Source organism: Xenopus laevis, chromosome 2S (assembly GCF_017654675.1).
Source record: "Xenopus laevis strain J_2021 chromosome 2S, Xenopus_laevis_v10.1, whole genome shotgun sequence".
Classification (NCBI taxonomy): Eukaryota; Metazoa; Chordata; class Amphibia; order Anura; family Pipidae; genus Xenopus; species Xenopus laevis.
Genome location: NC_054374.1, coordinates 147,817,920 through 147,836,435, shown reverse-complemented (window position 1 = coordinate 147,836,435; position 18,516 = coordinate 147,817,920). Strand labels below are relative to the sequence as shown.

The 18,516-nt window shown below is 43.1% G+C and overlaps 1 protein-coding gene across 3 annotated transcripts in view; it reads left to right on the top strand.

Annotated features, from left to right (window-relative positions):
- The window catches only part of wasf3.S (WAS protein family member 3 S homeolog), a 61,162-nt gene that overhangs the window by 21,511 nt on the left and 21,135 nt on the right, over nt 1-18,516 (top strand). For all 3 annotated transcript variants that reach the window (XM_018250275.2, XM_018250276.2, XM_041584513.1), the window contains one exon: nt 1,758-1,892. In XM_018250275.2, the coding sequence (XP_018105764.1) occupies nt 1,758-1,892 (135 nt within the window). The remainder of the gene's footprint in view (nt 1-1,757; nt 1,893-18,516) is intronic.

The following is an 18,516-nucleotide window of genomic DNA, read 5'->3' as shown; positions in this document are numbered from 1 at the left end:
CAGAACTACAGCATGCTCATAATACAGGACTTATAGCCAGTACTCCGTAAGGCAGCTGTAGCTCGAAAAATACAGCATTTCATCCGACCCTCGACTTTAACAAGGGCCCCAGTCACACAGCCCCACAGCATGATGGAACCTCCATCAAATTTGACAGTAGGTAGCAGGTGTTTTTCTTGGAATGTGATGTTCTTCTTCCGCCATGTAAAGCGCTTTTTGTTATGACCAAATAACTAAATTTTTGTCTCATCATTCGAAAGCACTTGTCTAAATGAGCTTTTGCATACAACAAGCGACTCTGTGTTTGAGTGCAGAAAGTGCTTCTTTCTCATCACCCTGCCATACAGATGTTCTTTGTGCAAATTGTGCTGAATTGTAGAACGATGTACAGATACACCATCTGGTCTTTGGAGGTGATCTTCAGATCAGCGCCGATTCTGGGTCTGCTGCCGTCTGAGGCAGCCGCCCCCTTCCTCTCCCGCTCCGCGCTTAAAAATTAGCGTTGGATCGGGTCTAAGGGGGCAGTATCGCTAGTGCAGTAAGCGCAATGGCGCTCTCTGTGCTTTTTGCCGCCCCTTGTAACTGGCCGCTCACTACCGCCTGAGGCAAGGGTCTCACCTTGCCTCATGGCAGAAGCTGCCCTTCTTCAGGTTGTCTGTAACCATTCTCACAATCCTCTGCATATGCCGCTCCTGTATTTTTCGCTCCTGGCTTTTACAGCAACTGTGCCTGTGGCCTTCCATTTCCTGATTACATCCCTTACAGTTGAAACTGAAAGTTTAAACCTCTGAGAAAGCTTTTGTAGCGTTCCCCTAAACCATGATCCTGAACAATCTTTGTTTTCAGAGCTTTTGAAAGTTGCTTCTTCTTCAGAGGAAAGTCAAACTTGCAATTGGCCACCTTTCTGTAAAAACTGTACCTTATCTCATGATTGGACACACCTGCCTATGAAGTTCAAGTCTTAACCAGCTAATCCAACCAATTTGGTGTTACCAGTAATCAGTATTGAGCAGTTACATGCATTCAAATTAGCAAAATTACAAGGGTACCCACATTTTTGCACAGCCAGTTTTTCACATTTGATTTAATTTCATACAACTGAATACTGCTTCACTAAAAGGACTTGTTCAGAAAACACCCTTGTACTCAGATGTTCTTGGGAAATGAAAGACATACCACTGTTATCTTTTTTGTTTAACCCCTGAGGATGGAAAAGTCCAGATCAGAAAATCCGGCATCTGTCGAGATTGTATTCGGAGAAGTCCCAATAATTTTTTGATGTGCGCTGGGTTTCGTGCAATACCCCGAAGTTTTTGGGTGAAAATTGGAAAAATTCGAAATTCATGAAAACTGGATGAAAAAATCCGAAAAAATCTTGAAAATCTGATCTAATTTTCTGGAAAATGTAATAATAAATAAGTGTAAAAAAAACCCGAGCGGATTTGATCAGAGTTTGTAGAAGAAAATATTGAGATAAATTAGGACTTTGATAAATAACCCCCTAAGTGTCCATACTGGGAACAAGTTTGCGTATGTCTCCTTCATCACTGATACTTTATATATACTTATACTTATAAAGTATAAAGTATATATACTTTATATATACTTTATACTTTAACCCCAGATATATGTTACATTTTTATAAAACCAGCTAAAACTAAGGGAATCTATTTTTGCAAATTCAAACTTTTTCTGAAATGAGATGCTGAGATAAGAACGCAATGTGTTTTTTTTTTTCCCCCCCCTCTGGCTCACAGGCAAGCACGCAGAAGACATATTTGGCGAGTTGTTTAATGAGGCGAACAATTTCTACATCAGAACAGATTCTCTTCAAGACCGAATTGATCGGCTCGCTGTTAAAGTCACCCAGCTGGATTCAACAGTGGAAGAGGGTGGGTAGCGGCACGAAATCACTGTGTTGGAAGTAGCCCATAGACAGCGACGGCTGTTAATTATACAACAATTGCTGCCTCTTAGCAGGCGTTCACTGTTCCAGGAAACCGAGCAGGTGCCTGGTGTAGCATTCTTTAATGGGCCCACAACATATTGTCGCTGGCTTGTTCCCAATTAATTGGGCATGTTCCAAAAGTAGCCTTATTTTTATATGTCAATATATATGTAATGATCTTGGAAGTATCCGCACTCCAATGCCAAAATATTTACGTTGAGGTGCACAGTCATATAAAATACATAAAAATACATAAACATTGTCTTAAGACCGGCGCACCCTTTTAAAAAATGTTTTATTTCTTTATTGTTAATACATTGAACCAGAGTCCAAAGTTTCAGTCCTCATTAGGAGTTTTATCAAAGAGAAAGGTCCTTATGAGCACCGTAACGTTGGATTATGGTCTTAAAGGAAAACTATACCCCCCAAACAATGTAGGTCTGTATAACAAGATTTTGCATAAAACAGTTAATATGTAAAACCCTGCTTCATGTAAATAAACTACAGGTATGGGACCTGTTATCCAGAATGCTCGGGACCTGGGGTTTTCTGGATAACGGATCTTTCTGTAATTTGGGTCTTCATTCCTTAAGTCTACTAGAAAATCATTTAAACATTAAATAAACCCAATAGGCTGGTTTTGCTTCCAATAAGGATTAATTATATCTTAGTTGGGATCAAGTACAAGTACTGTTTTATTATTACAGAGAAAAAGGAAATCATTTTTAAAAATTTGGATTATTTGGATAAAATGGAGTCTATGGGAGACGGACATTCCGTAATTCGGAGCATTCTGTATATCGGATTTCCGGATAAGGGATCCTATACCTGTATTTTCATAATACTATGCTTTTTTAGTAGTATGTGCCATCGGGTAATCATAAATAGAAAATTGCCATTTTAATAAATAAGGGCCACCCCCCCTGGGATTGTAGGATTCACGGTGCACACAAACAAACCATACATGTTAGGTCACATGAGCCAATTAACAGACAGAGTTGTGTCTTTTGCTTCCACACTTCTTCCTATTACAGTTAGAGTTGAAGTATTTCTGGTCAGGTGATCTCTGAGGCAGCACACAGACCATCACAAAATGGTGGCTCAAGGCAAGAAATGTAAAAGGAAAAAAAACCTATTAACTTAAATATACCAGTTTGGTAAGATTCTTTAATATGCCACTTAATATGATATAGACTTAAATTTTAGTAAGGTATGATGTCATCTTTAGCGCCAAGTTTGAACTGGGGGAGTGGGTATGTAAAGCACATTCTGCTTGTACACCATTATCCTTGAAAAAGGCCCCAATGGGGGCTGAAACGTCGGATTTATGTACACAATAAAAGACATTTGAAATGTCTTTTATTGTGTACATATAGGATTATTGAGAAGACCCGCACTCCATTTTGTGAAAAATTCAAATGTATATAATACACAAAAGCCACGAATATCTTGTAAATGATATCCTTAGAAACGGTGACTAGTGATGTCATCAGTTATAAACGGTGAGAAGTGATGTCATTTCTGTCACATGACTGACTGAAACTTGTGTATTATAATAAATAAAGTACCCCTTGTTGGGAAATACAAGGATATTAGAAGTTACCTCGGAGTTCCATGACCTGTATAAAAGCATATATACCTGTATAAATGGAACTCCTCGATGACTTATAATATCTTTATATTTTACAATAGGGGGTACTTTATTCACTATATATATATATATATATATATATATATATATATATATATATATATATATAGAAGCAAAAATAGCGACACTCACAGGTTTTTCTTCATGGTGCAAAAATAGAGAGATTTATTGTGCTCGACGTTTCGATCCCCCACAGGGATCTTTGTCAAGAGATTTCCAGTGAACAAACAGAATACCCACAACCCCACATACTTTTAAACCTTGGGCCGTTTACTTGGCGCCAAACTAGGTTGCTAAGCAACCCAGAACGCTAGAAAGTGAAGTGCCAAGTTGGATCTTTAAAAGAGGGAAGTGAATCAGTAACAACGTAACCCAGTGTAGTAAAGAGGAAATAAAGTAAAAACAAGGTAGCAAAAAGATAAGTGAACAAAGTAACAAAGGTTTTAAATGAAAAAGAAACGAAACAGCGCTTAAGCAGAGCACACAAAGCCATCCAATCCGACGTCCGCAATTAGCTAGGCAGTCATGGCGCTTAGGGCCAATCAGATCACAGTATAGTGGTGGGTGTGCCGGAAACCCGACTCTAGATCGCCGCATCTAGTTTCCAATATGTGAGTAACATAGCAACCGCGCCCAGGGATCAACTGGAAGCCGGATCGAGGAGTATAGCGCCGCAGGGTTTAAAGACCTTTGGCGTCTACTCCTACACGGCGGGTAAAAAAATTAATTAAAAGCCGAACCGGGGGCAAAGCACCGCCAGGTATTACAACCTATTGGTGTAGGTCCCCAGTCGGCGGGCACTCATCAATGTCAGACGGCTGTCCTTATAAGGGTGCGTGAGAAGTCATAAGGGTGCAGGAAAAATTGCTCTACCCATCCACCCCGCGGTGGTTCAACGCTGGAAACTACTATGCTTTGATCAACCCCACGTATTACTGGTAATGCAATGCCTGTCAAGTCATAATCAAATAATGGGGGCCAGTGTAATTTCTGCTGCGCTGGAAACATAGTTGAAACAAGTACGTTCCGAGGAAAAGGAACAGACAGTGAGGAGATAGGAGAGGAGATCAGAGGGTTAGGATCAGAGCATGTAAGTCATATACATCATTTGGCATACAAACACCTGCTATACATATAGGCATCACGGTCAAATGAAAGCATATTGATCAAATCTATAGTCCCTAATTCATATGAAACATCCTAGGGGCAAAGTCTCGTTAAGTCCCCGCGGGGCAACGGTGTCCAGCCGGTAGATCCATTTAGATTCGCGTCTCAGTAACGCAAGGTCCCTGTTACCACCACGTGCCAACGGTGGTTGAAAGTCAATAGCCATACACCTAAATGTAGGCAGACCATGTCCCTTCTGCAAAAAATGTCTTGCCACTGGTTGTTTTGCGGAGTTCTCTTTGAGGGCCTTACTGATGGCTGCGCGATGATTCGCGATTCTATCTTTCAAGGGTGTTGTTGCCTTGCCCACGTAGTAGAGGCCACAAGGGCAGGTGATAATATATACCACAAACGATGAGGTACATGATAGTCTATGTAATATTTTAAACCTCTTACCAGTGTGAGGGTGTGGGAAATCCTTCCCCGTCAGCATGGATCTGCATGTCGTGCAGTCCGGGCATCTATAGCAGCCTAATTTGCGTTGCGTGGTCAGCCAATTGGTCTGTGTAGTGGTGGACGCCTGTGAAAAGTCAGTTTTCATTAAAATGTCCTTTAGATTCCGATTTCTGCCATGGCCGAACATGGGTAATGGAGCCTGATACAATGAAAGAGTATTATCCATAGCAATAATCGGCCAGTTCTTGCGTATGCTCTTATTTAAGTCTCTGGAAATGTGTGAGTAATTAGTTTTGAAGATCATTCTGGACACGGGCTGGGCATCCTTAGTCTTGTTAGCTAGCAAGTCAGTTTGGGAAAGTGCAAGAGCCCGCTGGAGTTGCTCTCTAAGTAGCCCTTCCTTGTAGCCCCTATTCAGGAATCTGTTAAACATATCATGGAGTTGGAGTTGGGCTTTATCCGGATCACTATTGTTCCTTATCGTCCTTAGGAATTGGGAGTAAGGGATTGCACGAATGGTGGTTGGAGGATGATCACTTTTCGCATGCAGGATCGTGTTACGATCAGTGGGTTTCTTGTATAGGCTAGTGCCTATTCCTGTCTCTGTTTTGAAGATCTGTAGATCAAGGAATTCAATACTCTGTTCACTATAGTTCAGAGTGAACCTAATTGGAGAATCCAGTTTATTGAGTGTGTCAAAGAATGTGGTTAGAGACAAAGGATCTCCATCCCAAATTAACAGCAGGTCATCTATGTAGCGTTGGTATAATAGGAGTTTCTCCGCTGCCCTCCCAATGATGTTCTCTCGTTCATACTGTAACATGAACAGGTTGGCATATGATGGTGCCAGGGCACTGCCCATGGCCGTGCCCGAGATCTGTAGGAAGAAGCTGTTCTCAAATCTGAAGTAGTTGTGGGTTAATGTTAGCTCCAATAGGTCTGTTAAGAATTCTGTTGGTACTGTTTTATCTGCTCGTTGTTCTAATGCTTTTCTGCACGCCTGGATCCCCTGATCGTGTGGTATTACAGTATATAGGCTTTTAACATCCATCGTGGCTAAGAGATAATTATCAGGTAAGTCCCCAATCTGGCGTAAGATCTGTATGACCTGTGTTGCATCTCTAGTGTAGGATGGCATTGTGGTCACCAATGGTTGTAAAAATGCATCTATATAAGTAGCCACTGGCTGGAATAGTGAGCCCACCGCTGAAATGATGGGTCTTCCTGGTGGCGCCGATTGCGATTTATGAATTTTAGGGAGAGAGTATATAATCGGAATTCTTGGACAGTCTGAAATCAGAAATCGATATGTATCTTGATCCAGCCAGCCAGCCAGAAGAGCCGAATGTAGCTTATTGTCCAGCTTTATCTTGAATCATGCCGTTGGGTCCCCAGGGAGACTCCGATAGGTGGAAGTATCTGATAGTTGATCAAGGAGTTCTTGTTTGTAATAGTCGTAATTCAGAAGGACAATACCGCCTCCCTTGTCCGCAGGTCTGATAACCAAGTTCTGGTCCTGTGTCAGCGTTTTAATCGCCTGTCTTTCTACTGGAGACAGATTGTGATGAGGTTTTGAGTTGCGTATTGTGTCGGTCATTTCTTTCGACATAATGTTGCTGAATGTACGTATGGCTGCTGGTGTATTCGGAGGGTCGAATTTACTCTTTGGTTTGAATAAAGGGGCTGGATTGACTGGGCTGTTCTTAAAATATTCACGTAATTTCAATTTCCGTTGGAACCTATGTATGTCACTTAGAATGTCTATTGGTTCTGGGGTCGAGCTTGGAATAAATGAGAGTCCTTTACTAAGCAATGATATCTCGCCGGAGGTGAGGATGTGGTGACTTAGATTGAAAATTACATTCTCCTCCCCCGAGGGGGTTTCTTTTTTAGGTTTGTATCTCCCCCTTCTGGTGTGGCTTCTCTTTCTTTTGATGTATCCTGCCGAGATCGTGTTCTTACCCCTATAAAAAAGGTTGTGTTCACCTTGGGTAGAGGGACCAGAGTCCGAGTCTGTGGACTGATCTGAGCTGTCTACTGTCAGCAGTGTCCTCGGTTTGTGTCTTCGTCTGATATTCATCGAGCGACCTGATTTCATCCCCATAAGCCAGCCATACACCCTTTTATGTTTATAGTCGTCGGCCACCTTACGTACTTTCATCTGTTTAAAATTTGTAAGGTCCTGTCTGTGTCTGTTTATCAGATCGGATAACTTCTTTAGCCAGTCGCATGAGTTATCTGCTCTCATAGTCTCTAGGTAGGTAGCCTCTAGTCTTGCAATGTCCTCTCGTGTTGTCGACAGGTCTTTCCCCACTTGTTCAACCACCAGCAATACTAGGTCGAGAGAGCATCGGTTAAGTATCCCGCACCACTTACTGCAGAACTCGGGATCACTGCGACCAATCGTAGGGATGTTGTGGACCCTGAAGCCCCTAGGGATCAATTTCTGTCGATGGTAATTAGATAAAAAAACCCCATGGAGGTGCAAATCCACTTCTTTTTTCTTTAAATCCAACAGTTCATGGTACATGTTAGTGACAGACTTTCTTGTTATCTCCTCGAGTGTTGTATCTGGGAATAGAATCCGATCCGCATCCACTGTCGTGAAGCCAAATTCTCTAGTCGTATCGATGTTCAAAGTACAATGGGCGTCCTCCATATTTCTCCTCTGAGCGTTCCTCAATGGGTTAGTTGTTCCAACGTTCTGGAAGTCCTCTGGTTCTCATAAATGGTAAATCACCAACAAATGGCAAACAAAGTCAATAACAAAAATTATCAGTTGACGGGTGCTACCACAAGGGGTATGAGAGCCCCATATGTAGCCAAATCCGAAAGGGTGCACTCCGTAGACAAGGGTAATACCTGGGTGCTCGTCTGAATCAAGTAATCATAGAAGCAAAAATAGCGACACTCACAGGTTTTTCTTCATGGTGCAAAAATAGAGAGATTTATTGTGCTCGACGTTTCGATCCCCCACAGGGATCTTTGTCAAGAGATTTCCAGTGAACAAACAGAATACCCACAACCCCACATACTTTTAAACCTTGGGGCCGTTTACTTGGCGCCAAACTAGGTTGCTAAGCAACCCAGAACGCTAGAAAGTGAAGTGCCAAGTTGGATCTTTAAAAGAGGGAAGTGAATCAGTAACAACGTAACCCAGTGTAGTAAAGAGGAAATAAAGTAAAAACAAGGTAGCAAAAAGATAAGTGAACAAAGTAACAAAGGTTTTAAATGAAAAAGAAACGAAACAGCGCTTAAGCAGAGCACACAAAGCCATCCAATCCGACGTCCGCAATTAGCTAGGCAGTCATGGCGCTTAGGGCCAATCAGATCACAGTATAGTGGTGGGTGTGCCGGAAACCCGACTCTAGATCGCCGCATCTAGTTTCCAATATGTGAGTAACATAGCAACCGCGCCCAGGGATCAACTGGAAGCCGGATCGAGGAGTATAGCGCCGCAGGGTTTAAAGACCTTTGGCGTCTACTCCTACACGGCGGGTAAAAAAATTAATTAAAAGCCGAACCGGGGGCAAAGCACCGCCAGGTATTACAACCTATTGGTGTAGGTCCCCAGTCGGCGGGCACTCATCAATGTCAGACGGCTGTCCTTATAAGGGTGCGTGAGAAGTCATAAGGGTGCAGGAAAAATTGCTCTACCCATCCACCCCGCGGTGGTTCAATGCTGGAAACTACTATGCTTTGATCAACCCCACGTATTACTGGTAATGCAATGCCTGTCAAGTCATAATCAAATAATGGGGGCCAGTGTAATTTCTGCTGCGCTGGAAACATAGTTGAAACAAGTACGTTCCGAGGAAAAGGAACAGACAGTGAGGAGATAGGAGAGGAGATCAGAGGGTTAGGATCAGAGCATGTAAGTCATATACATCATTTGGCATACAAACACCTGCTATACATATAGGCATCACGGTCAAATGAAAGCATATTGATCAAATCTATAGTCCCTAATTCATATGAAACATCCTAGGGGCAAAGTCTCGTTAAGTCCCCGCGGGGCAACGGTGTCCAGCCGGTAGATCCATTTAGATTCGCGTCTCAGTAACGCAAGGTCCCTGTTACCACCACGTGCCAACGGTGGTTGAAAGTCAATAGCCATACACCTAAATGTAGGCAGACCATGTCCCTTCTGCAAAAAATGTCTTGCCACTGGTTGTTTTGCGGAGTTCTCTTTGAGGGCCTTACTGATGGCTGCGCGATGATTCGCGATTCTATCTTTCAAGGGTGTTGTTGCCTTGCCCACGTAGTAGAGGCCACAAGGGCAGGTGATAATATATACCACAAACGATGAGGTACATGATAGTCTATGTAATATTTTAAACCTCTTACCAGTGTGAGGGTGTGGGAAATCCTTCCCCGTCAGCATGGATCTGCATGTCGTGCAGTCCGGGCATCTATAGCAGCCTAATTTGCGTTGCGTGGTCAGCCAATTGGTCTGTGTAGTGGTGGACGCCTGTGAAAAGTCAGTTTTCATTAAAATGTCCTTTAGATTCCGATTTCTGCCATGGCCGAACATGGGTAATGGAGCCTGATACAATGAAAGAGTATTATCCATAGCAATAATCGGCCAGTTCTTGCGTATGCTCTTATTTAAGTCTCTGGAAATGTGTGAGTAATTAGTTTTGAAGATCATTCTGGACACGGGCTGGGCATCCTTAGTCTTGTTAGCTAGCAAGTCAGTTTGGGAAAGTGCAAGAGCCCGCTGGAGTTGCTCTCTAAGTAGTCCTTCCTTGTAGCCCCTATTCAGGAATCTGTTAAACATATCATGGAGTTGGAGTTGGGCTTTATCCGGATCACTATTGTTCCTTATCGTCCTTAGGAATTGGGAGTAAGGGATTGCACGAATGGTGGTTGGAGGATGATCACTTTTCGCATGCAGGATCGTGTTACGATCAGTGGGTTTCTTGTATAGGCTAGTGCCTATTCCTGTCTCTGTTTTGAAGATCTATAGATCAAGGAATTCAATACTCTGTTCACTATAGTTCAGAGTGAACCTAATTGGAGAATCCAGTTTATTGAGTGTGTCAAAGAATGTGGTTAGAGACAAAGGATCTCCATCCCAAATTAACAGCAGGTCATCTATGTAGCGTTGGTATAATAGGAGTTTCTCCGCTGCCCTCCCAATGATGTTCTCTCGTTCATACTGTAACATGAACAGGTTGGCATATGATGGTGCCAGGGCACTGCCCATGGCCGTGCCCGAGATCTGTAGGAAGAAGCTGTTCTCAAATCTGAAGTAGTTGTGGGTTAATGTTAGCTCCAATAGGTCTGTTGAGAATTCTGTTGGTACTGTTTTATCTGCTCGTTGTTCTAATGCTTTTCTGCACGCCTGGATCCCCTGATCGTGTGGTATTACAGTATATAGGCTTTTAACATCCATCGTGGCTAAGAGATAATTATCAGGTAAGTCCCCAATCTGGCGTAAGATCTGTATGACCTGTGTTGCATCTCTAGTGTAGGATGGCATTGTGGTCACCAATGGTTGTAAAAATGCATCTATATAAGTAGCCACTGGCTGGAATAGTGAGCCCACCGCTGAAATGATGGGTCTTCCTGGTGGCGCCGATTGCGATTTATGAATTTTAGGGAGAGAGTATATAATCGGAATTCTTGGACAGTCTGAAATCAGAAATCGATATGTATCTTGATCCAGCCAGCCAGCCAGAAGAGCCGAATGTAGCTTATTGTCCAGCTTTATCTTGAATCGTGCCGTTGGGTCCCCAGGGAGACTCCGATAGGTGGAAGTATCTGATAGTTGATCAAGGAGTTCTTGTTTGTAATAGTCGTAATTCAGAAGGACAATACCGCCTCCCTTGTCCGCAGGTCTGATAACCAAGTTCTGGTCCTGTGTCAGCGTTTTAATCGCCTGTCTTTCTACTGGAGACAGATTGTGATGAGGTTTTGAGTTGCGTATTGTGTCGGTCATTTCTTTCGACATAATGTTGCTGAATGTACGTATGGCTGCTGGTGTATTCGGAGGGTCGAATTTACTCTTTGGTTTGAATAAAGGGGCTGGATTGACTGGGCTGTTCTTAAAATATTCACGTAATTTCAATTTCCGTTGGAACCTATGTATGTCACTTAGAATGTCTATTGGTTCTGGGGTCGAGCTTGGAATAAATGAGAGTCCTTTACTAAGCAATGATATCTCGCCGGAGGTGAGGATGTGGTGACTTAGATTGAAAATTACATTCTCCTCCCCCGAGGGGGTTTCTTTTTTAGGTTTGTATCTCCCCCTTCTGGTGTGGCTTCTCTTTCTTTTGATGTATCCTGCCGAGATCGTGTTCTTACCCCTAAAAAAAGGTTGTGTTCACCTTGGGTAGAGGGACCAGAGTCCGAGTCTGTGGACTGATCTGAGCTGTCTACTGTCAGCAGTGTCCTCGGTTTGTGTCTTCGTCTGATATTCATCGAGCGATCTGATTTCATCCCCATAAGCCAGCCATACACCCTTTTATGTTTATAGTCGTCGGCCACCTTACGTACTTTCATCTGTTTAAAATTTGTAAGGTCCTGTCTGTGTCTGTTTATCAGATCGGATAACTTCTTTAGCCAGTCGCATGAGTTATCTGCTCTCATAGTCTCTAGGTAGGTAGCCTCTAGTCTTGCAATGTCCTCTCGTGTTGTCGACAGGTCTTTCCCCACTTGTTCAACCACCAGCAATACTAGGTCGAGAGAGCATCGGTTAAGTATCCCGCACCACTTACTGCAGAACTCGGGATCACTGCGACCAATCGTAGGGATGTTGTGGACCCTGAAGCCCCTAGGGATCAATTTCTGTCGATGGTAATTAGATAAAAAAAAACCCATGGAGGTGCAAATCCACTTCTTTTTTCTTTAAATCCAACAGTTCATGGTACATGTTAGTGACAGACTTTCTTGTTATCTCCTCGAGTGTTGTATCTGGGAATAGAATCCGATCCGCATCCACTGTTGTGAAGCCAAATTCTCTAGTCGTATCGATGTTCAAAGTACAATGGGCGTCCTCCATATTTCTCCTCTGAGCGTTCCTCAATGGGTTAGTTGTTCCAACGTTCTGGAAGTCCTCTGGTTCTCATAAATGGTAAATCACCAACAAATGGCAAACAAAGTCAATAACAAAAATTATCAGTTGACGGGTGCTACCACAAGGGGTATGAGAGCCCCATATGTAGCCAAATCCGAAAGGGTGCACTCCGTAGACAAGGGTAATACCTGGGTGCTCGTCTGAATCAAGTAATCATAGAAGCAAAAATAGCGACACTCACAGGTTTTTCTTCATGGTGCAAAAATAGAGAGATTTATTGTGCTCGACGTTTCGATCCCCCACAGGGATCTTTGTCAAGAGATTTCCAGTGAACAAACAGAATACCCACAACCCCACATACTTTTAAACCTTGGGCCGTTTACTTGGCGCCAAACTAGGTTGCTAAGCAACCCAGAACGCTAGAAAGTGAAGTGCCAAGTTGGATCTTTAAAAGAGGGAAGTGAATCAGTAACAACGTAACCCAGTGTAGTAAAGAGGAAATAAAGTAAAAACAAGGTAGCAAAAAGATAAGTGAACAAAGTAACAAAGGTTTTAAATGAAAAAGAAACGAAACAGCGCTTAAGCAGAGCACACAAAGCCATCCAATCCGACGTCCGCAATTAGCTAGGCAGTCATGGCGCTTAGGGCCAATCAGATCACAGTATAGTGGTGGGTGTGCCGGAAACCCGACTCTAGATCGCCGCATCTAGTTTCCAATATGTGAGTAACATAGCAACCGCGCCCAGGGATCAACTGGAAGCCGGATCGAGGAGTATAGCGCCGCAGGGTTTAAAGACCTTTGGCGTCTACTCCTACACGGCGGGTAAAAAAATTAATTAAAAGCCGAACCGGGGGCAAAGCACCGCCAGGTATTACAACCTATTGGTGTAGGTCCCCAGTCGGCGGGCACTCATCAATGTCAGACGGCTGTCCTTATAAGGGTGCGTGAGAAGTCATAAGGGTGCAGGAAAAATTGCTCTACCCATCCACCTTGTTTTTACTTTATTTCCTCTTTACTACACTGGGTTACGTTGTTACTGATTCACTTCCCTCTTTTAAAGATCCAACTTGGCACTTCACTTTCTAGCGTTCTGGGTTGCTTAGCAACCTAGTTTGGCGCCAAGTAAACGGCCCAAGGTTTAAAAGTATGTGGGGTTGTGGGTATTCTGTTTGTTCACTGGAAATCTCTTGACAAAGATCCCTGTGGGGGATCGAAACGTCGAGCACAATAAATCTCTCTATTTTTGCACCATGAAGAAAAACCTGTGAGTGTCGCTATTTTTGCTTCTATGATTACTTGATTCAGACGAGCACCCAGGTATTACCCTTGTCTACGGAGTGCACCCTTTCGGATTTGGCTACATATGGGGCTCTCATACCCCTTGTGGTAGCACCCGTCAACTGATAATTTTTGTTATTGACTTTGTTTGCCATTTGTTGGTGATTTACCATTTATGAGAACCAGAGGACTTCCAGAACGTTGGAACAACTAACCCATTGAGGAACGCTCAGAGGAGAAATATGGAGGACGCCCATTGTACTTTGAACATCGATACGACTAGAGAATTTGGCTTCACGACAGTGGATGCGGATCGGATTCTATTCCCAGATACAACACTCGAGGAGATAACAAGAAAGTCTGTCACTAACATGTACCATGAACTGTTGGATTTAAAGAAAAAAGAAGTGGATTTGCACCTCCATGGGGTTTTTTTATCTAATTACCATCGACAGAAATTGATCCCTAGGGGCTTCAGGGTCCACAACATCCCTACGATTGGTCGCAGTGATCCCGAGTTCTGCAGTAAGTGGTGCGGGATACTTAACCGATGCTCTCTCGACCTAGTATTGCTGGTGGTTGAACAAGTGGGGAAAGACCTGTCGACAACACGAGAGGACATTGCAAGACTAGAGGCTACCTACCTAGAGACTATGAGAGCAGATAACTCATGCGACTGGCTAAAGAAGTTATCCGATCTGATAAACAGACACAGACAGGACCTTACAAATTTTAAACAGATGAAAGTACGTAAGGTGGCCGACGACTATAAACATAAAAGGGTGTATGGCTGTCTTATGGGGATGAAATCAGATCGCTCGATGAATATCAGACGAAGACACAAACCGAGGACACTGCTGACAGTAGACAGCTCAGATCAGTCCACAGACTCGGACTCTGGTCCCTCTACCCAAGGTGAACACAACCTTTTTTATAGGGGTAAGAACACGATCTCGGCAGGATACATCAAAAGAAAGAGAAGCCACACCAGAAGGGGGAGATACAAACCTAAAAAAGAAACCCCCTCGGGGGAGGAGAATGTAATTTTCAATCTAAGTCACCACATCCTCACCTCCGGCGAGATATCATTGCTTAGTAAAGGACTCTCATTTATTCCAAGCTCGACCCCAGAACCAATAGACATTCTAAGTGACATACATAGGTTCCAACGGAAATTGAAATTACGTGAATATTTTAAGAACAGCCCAGTCAATCCAGCCCCTTTATTCAAACCAAAGAGTAAATTCGACCCTCCGAATACACCAGCAGCCATACGTACATTCAGCAACATTATGTCGAAAGAAATGACCGACACAATACGCAACTCAAAACCTCATCACAATCTGTCTCCAGTAGAAAGACAGGCGATTAAAACGCTGACACAGGACCAGAACTTGGTTATCAGACCTGCGGACAAGGGAGGCGGTATTGTCCTTCTGAATTACGACTATTACAAACAAGAACTCCTTGATCAACTATCAGATACTTCCACCTATCGGAGTCTCCCTGGGGACCCAACGGCATGATTCAAGATAAAGCTGGACAATAAGCTACATTCGGCTCTTCTGGCTGGCTGGCTGGATCAAGATACATATCGATTTCTGATTTCAGACTGTCCAAGAATTCCGATTATATACTCTCTCCCTAAAATTCATAAATCGCAATCGGCGCCACCAGGAAGACCCATCATTTCAGCGGTGGGCTCACTATTCCAGCCAGTGGCTACTTATATAGATGCATTTTTACAACCATTGGTGACCACAATGCCATCCTACACTAGAGATGCAACACAGGTCATACAGATCTTACGCCAGATTGGGGACTTACCTGATAATTATCTCTTAGCCACGATGGATGTTAAAAGCCTATATACTGTAATACCACACGATCAGGGGATCCAGGCGTGCAGAAAAGCATTAGAACAACGAGCAGATAAAACAGTACCAACAGAATTCTTAACAGACCTATTGGAGCTAACATTAACCCACAACTACTTCAGATTTGAGAACAGCTTCTTCCTACAGATCTCGGGCACGGCCATGGGCAGTGCCCTGGCACCATCATATGCCAACCTGTTCATGTTACAGTATGAACGAGAGAACATCATTGGGAGGGCAGCGGAGAAACTCCTATTATACCAACGCTACATAGATGACCTGCTGTTAATTTGGGATGGAGATCCTTTGTCTCTAACCACATTCTTTGACACACTCAATAAACTGGATTCTCCAATTAGGTTCACTCTGAACTATAGTGAACAGAGTATTGAATTCCTTGATCTACAGATCTTCAAAACAGAGACAGGAATAGGCACTAGCCTATACAAGAAACCCACTGATCGTAACACGATCCTGCATGCGAAAAGTGATCATCCTCCAACCACCATTCGTGCAATCCCTTACTCCCAATTCCTAAGGACGATAAGGAACAATAGTGATCCGGATAAAGCCCAACTCCAACTCCATGATATGTTTAACAGATTCCTGAATAGGGGCTACAAGGAAGGACTACTTAGAGAGCAACTCCAGCGGGCTCTTGCACTTTCCCAAACTGACTTGCTAGCTAACAAGACTAAGGATGCCCAGCCCGTGTCCAGAATGATCTTCAAAACTAATTACTCACACATTTCCAGAGACTTAAATAAGAGCATACGCAAGAACTGTCCGATTATTGCTATGGATAATACTCTTTCATTGTATCAGGCTCCATTACCCATGTTCGGCCATGGCAGAAATCGGAATCTAAAGGACATTTTAATGAAAACTGACTTTTCACAGGCGTCCACCACTACACAGACCAATTGGCTGACCACGCAACACAAATTAGGCTGCTATAGATGCCCGGACTGCACGACATGCAGATCCATGCTGACGGGGAAGGATTTCCCACACCCTCACACTGGTAAGAGGTTTAAAATATTACATAGACTATCATGTACCTCATCGTTTGTGGTATATATTATCACCTGCCCTTGTGGCCTCTACTACGTGGGCAAGGCAACAACACCCTTGAAAGATAGAATCGCGAATCATCGCGCAGCCATCAGTAAGGCCCTCAAAGAGAACTCCGCAAAACAACCAGTGGCAAGACATTTTTTGCAGAAGGGACATGGTCTGCCTACATTTAGGTGTATGGCTATTGACTTTCAACCACCGTTGGCACGTGGTGGTAACAGGGACCTTGCGTTACTGAGACGCGAATCTAAATGGATCTACTGGCTGGACACCGTTGCCCCGCGGGGACTTAACGAGACTTTGCCCCTAGGATGTTTCATATGAATTAGGGACTATAGATTTGATCAATATGCTTTCATTTGACCGTGATGCCTATATGTATAGCAGGTGTTTGTATGCCAAATGATGTATATGACTTACATGCTCTGATCCTAACCCTCTGATCTCCTCTCCTATCTCCTCACTGTCTGTTCCTTTTCCTCGGAACGTACTTGTTTCAACTATGTTTCCAGCGCAGCAGAAATTACACTGGCCCCCATTATTTGATTATGACTTGACAGGCATTGCATTACCAGTAATACGTGGGGTTGATCAAAGCATAGTAGTTTCCAGCGTTGAACCACCGCGGGGTGGATGGGTAGAGCAATTTTTCCTGCACCCTTATGACTTCTCACGCACCCTTATAAGGACAGCCGTCTGACATTGATGAGTGCCCGCCGACTGGGGACCTACACCAATAGGTTGTAATACCTGGCGGTGCTTTGCCCCCGGTTCGGCTTTTAATTAATTTTTTTACCCGCCGTGTAGGAGTAGACGCCAAAGGTCTTTAAACCCTGCGGCGCTATACTCCTCGATCCGGCTTCCAGTTGATCCCTGGGCGCGGTTGCTATGTTACTCACATATTGGAAACTAGATGCGGCGATCTAGAGTCGGGTTTCCGGCACACCCACCACTATACTGTGATCTGATTGGCCCTAAGCGCCATGACTGCCTAGCTAATTGCGGACGTCGGATTGGATGGCTTTGTGTGCTCTGCTTAAGCGCTGTTTCGTTTCTTTTTCATTTAAAACCTTTGTTACTTTGTTCACTTATCTTTTTGCTACCTTGTTTTTACTTTATTTCCTCTTTACTACACTGGGTTACGTTGTTACTGATTCACTTCCCTCTTTTAAAGATCCAACTTGGCACTTCACTTTCTAGCGTTCTGGGTTGCTTAGCAACCTAGTTTGGCGCCAAGTAAACGGCCCAAGGTTTAAAAGTATGTGGGGTTGTGGGTATTCTGTTTGTTCACTGGAAATCTCTTGACAAAGATCCCTGTGGGGGATCGAAACGTCGAGCACAATAAATCTCTCTATTTTTGCACCATGAAGAAAAACCTGTGAGTGTCGCTATTTTTGCTTCTATGATTACTTGATTCAGACGAGCACCCAGGTATTACCCTTGTCTACGGAGTGCACCCTTTCGGATTTGGCTATATATATATATATATATATATATATATATATATATATATATATATATATATATATATATATATATATATATATATATAATACACAAAAGCCATGAATATCCTGTAAATTATATCCTTATAAACGATGAGTTCTGATGTCATCAGTTATAAACGATGAGTTCTGATGTCATTTCTGTCACATGACTCACTGAAACTTGTGTATTATAATAAATAAAGTACCCCCAGTTGCAAAATATGAGGATATTAGAAGTTATCTTGGAATTCCATGACCTGAACTGTATAAAAACACTCCGCCTTCGGCCTTGTGTTTTTATATGGTCATGAAACTCCTCGGTAACTTATAATATCCTTATAATACACAAAAGCCATGAATATCTTGTAAATTATATCCTTATAAACGGTGAGTTCTGATGTCATCAGTTATAAACGGTGAGTTCTGATGTCATTTCCGTCACATGACTCACTGAAATTTGTGTATTATAATAAATAAAGTACCCCCAGTTGCAAAATATGAGGATATTAGAAGTTACCTCGGCGTTCCATGACCTGTATAAAAACACTCGGCCTTCGGCCTCATGTTTTTATATGGTCATGTAACTCCTCGGTAACTTATAATATCCTTATTT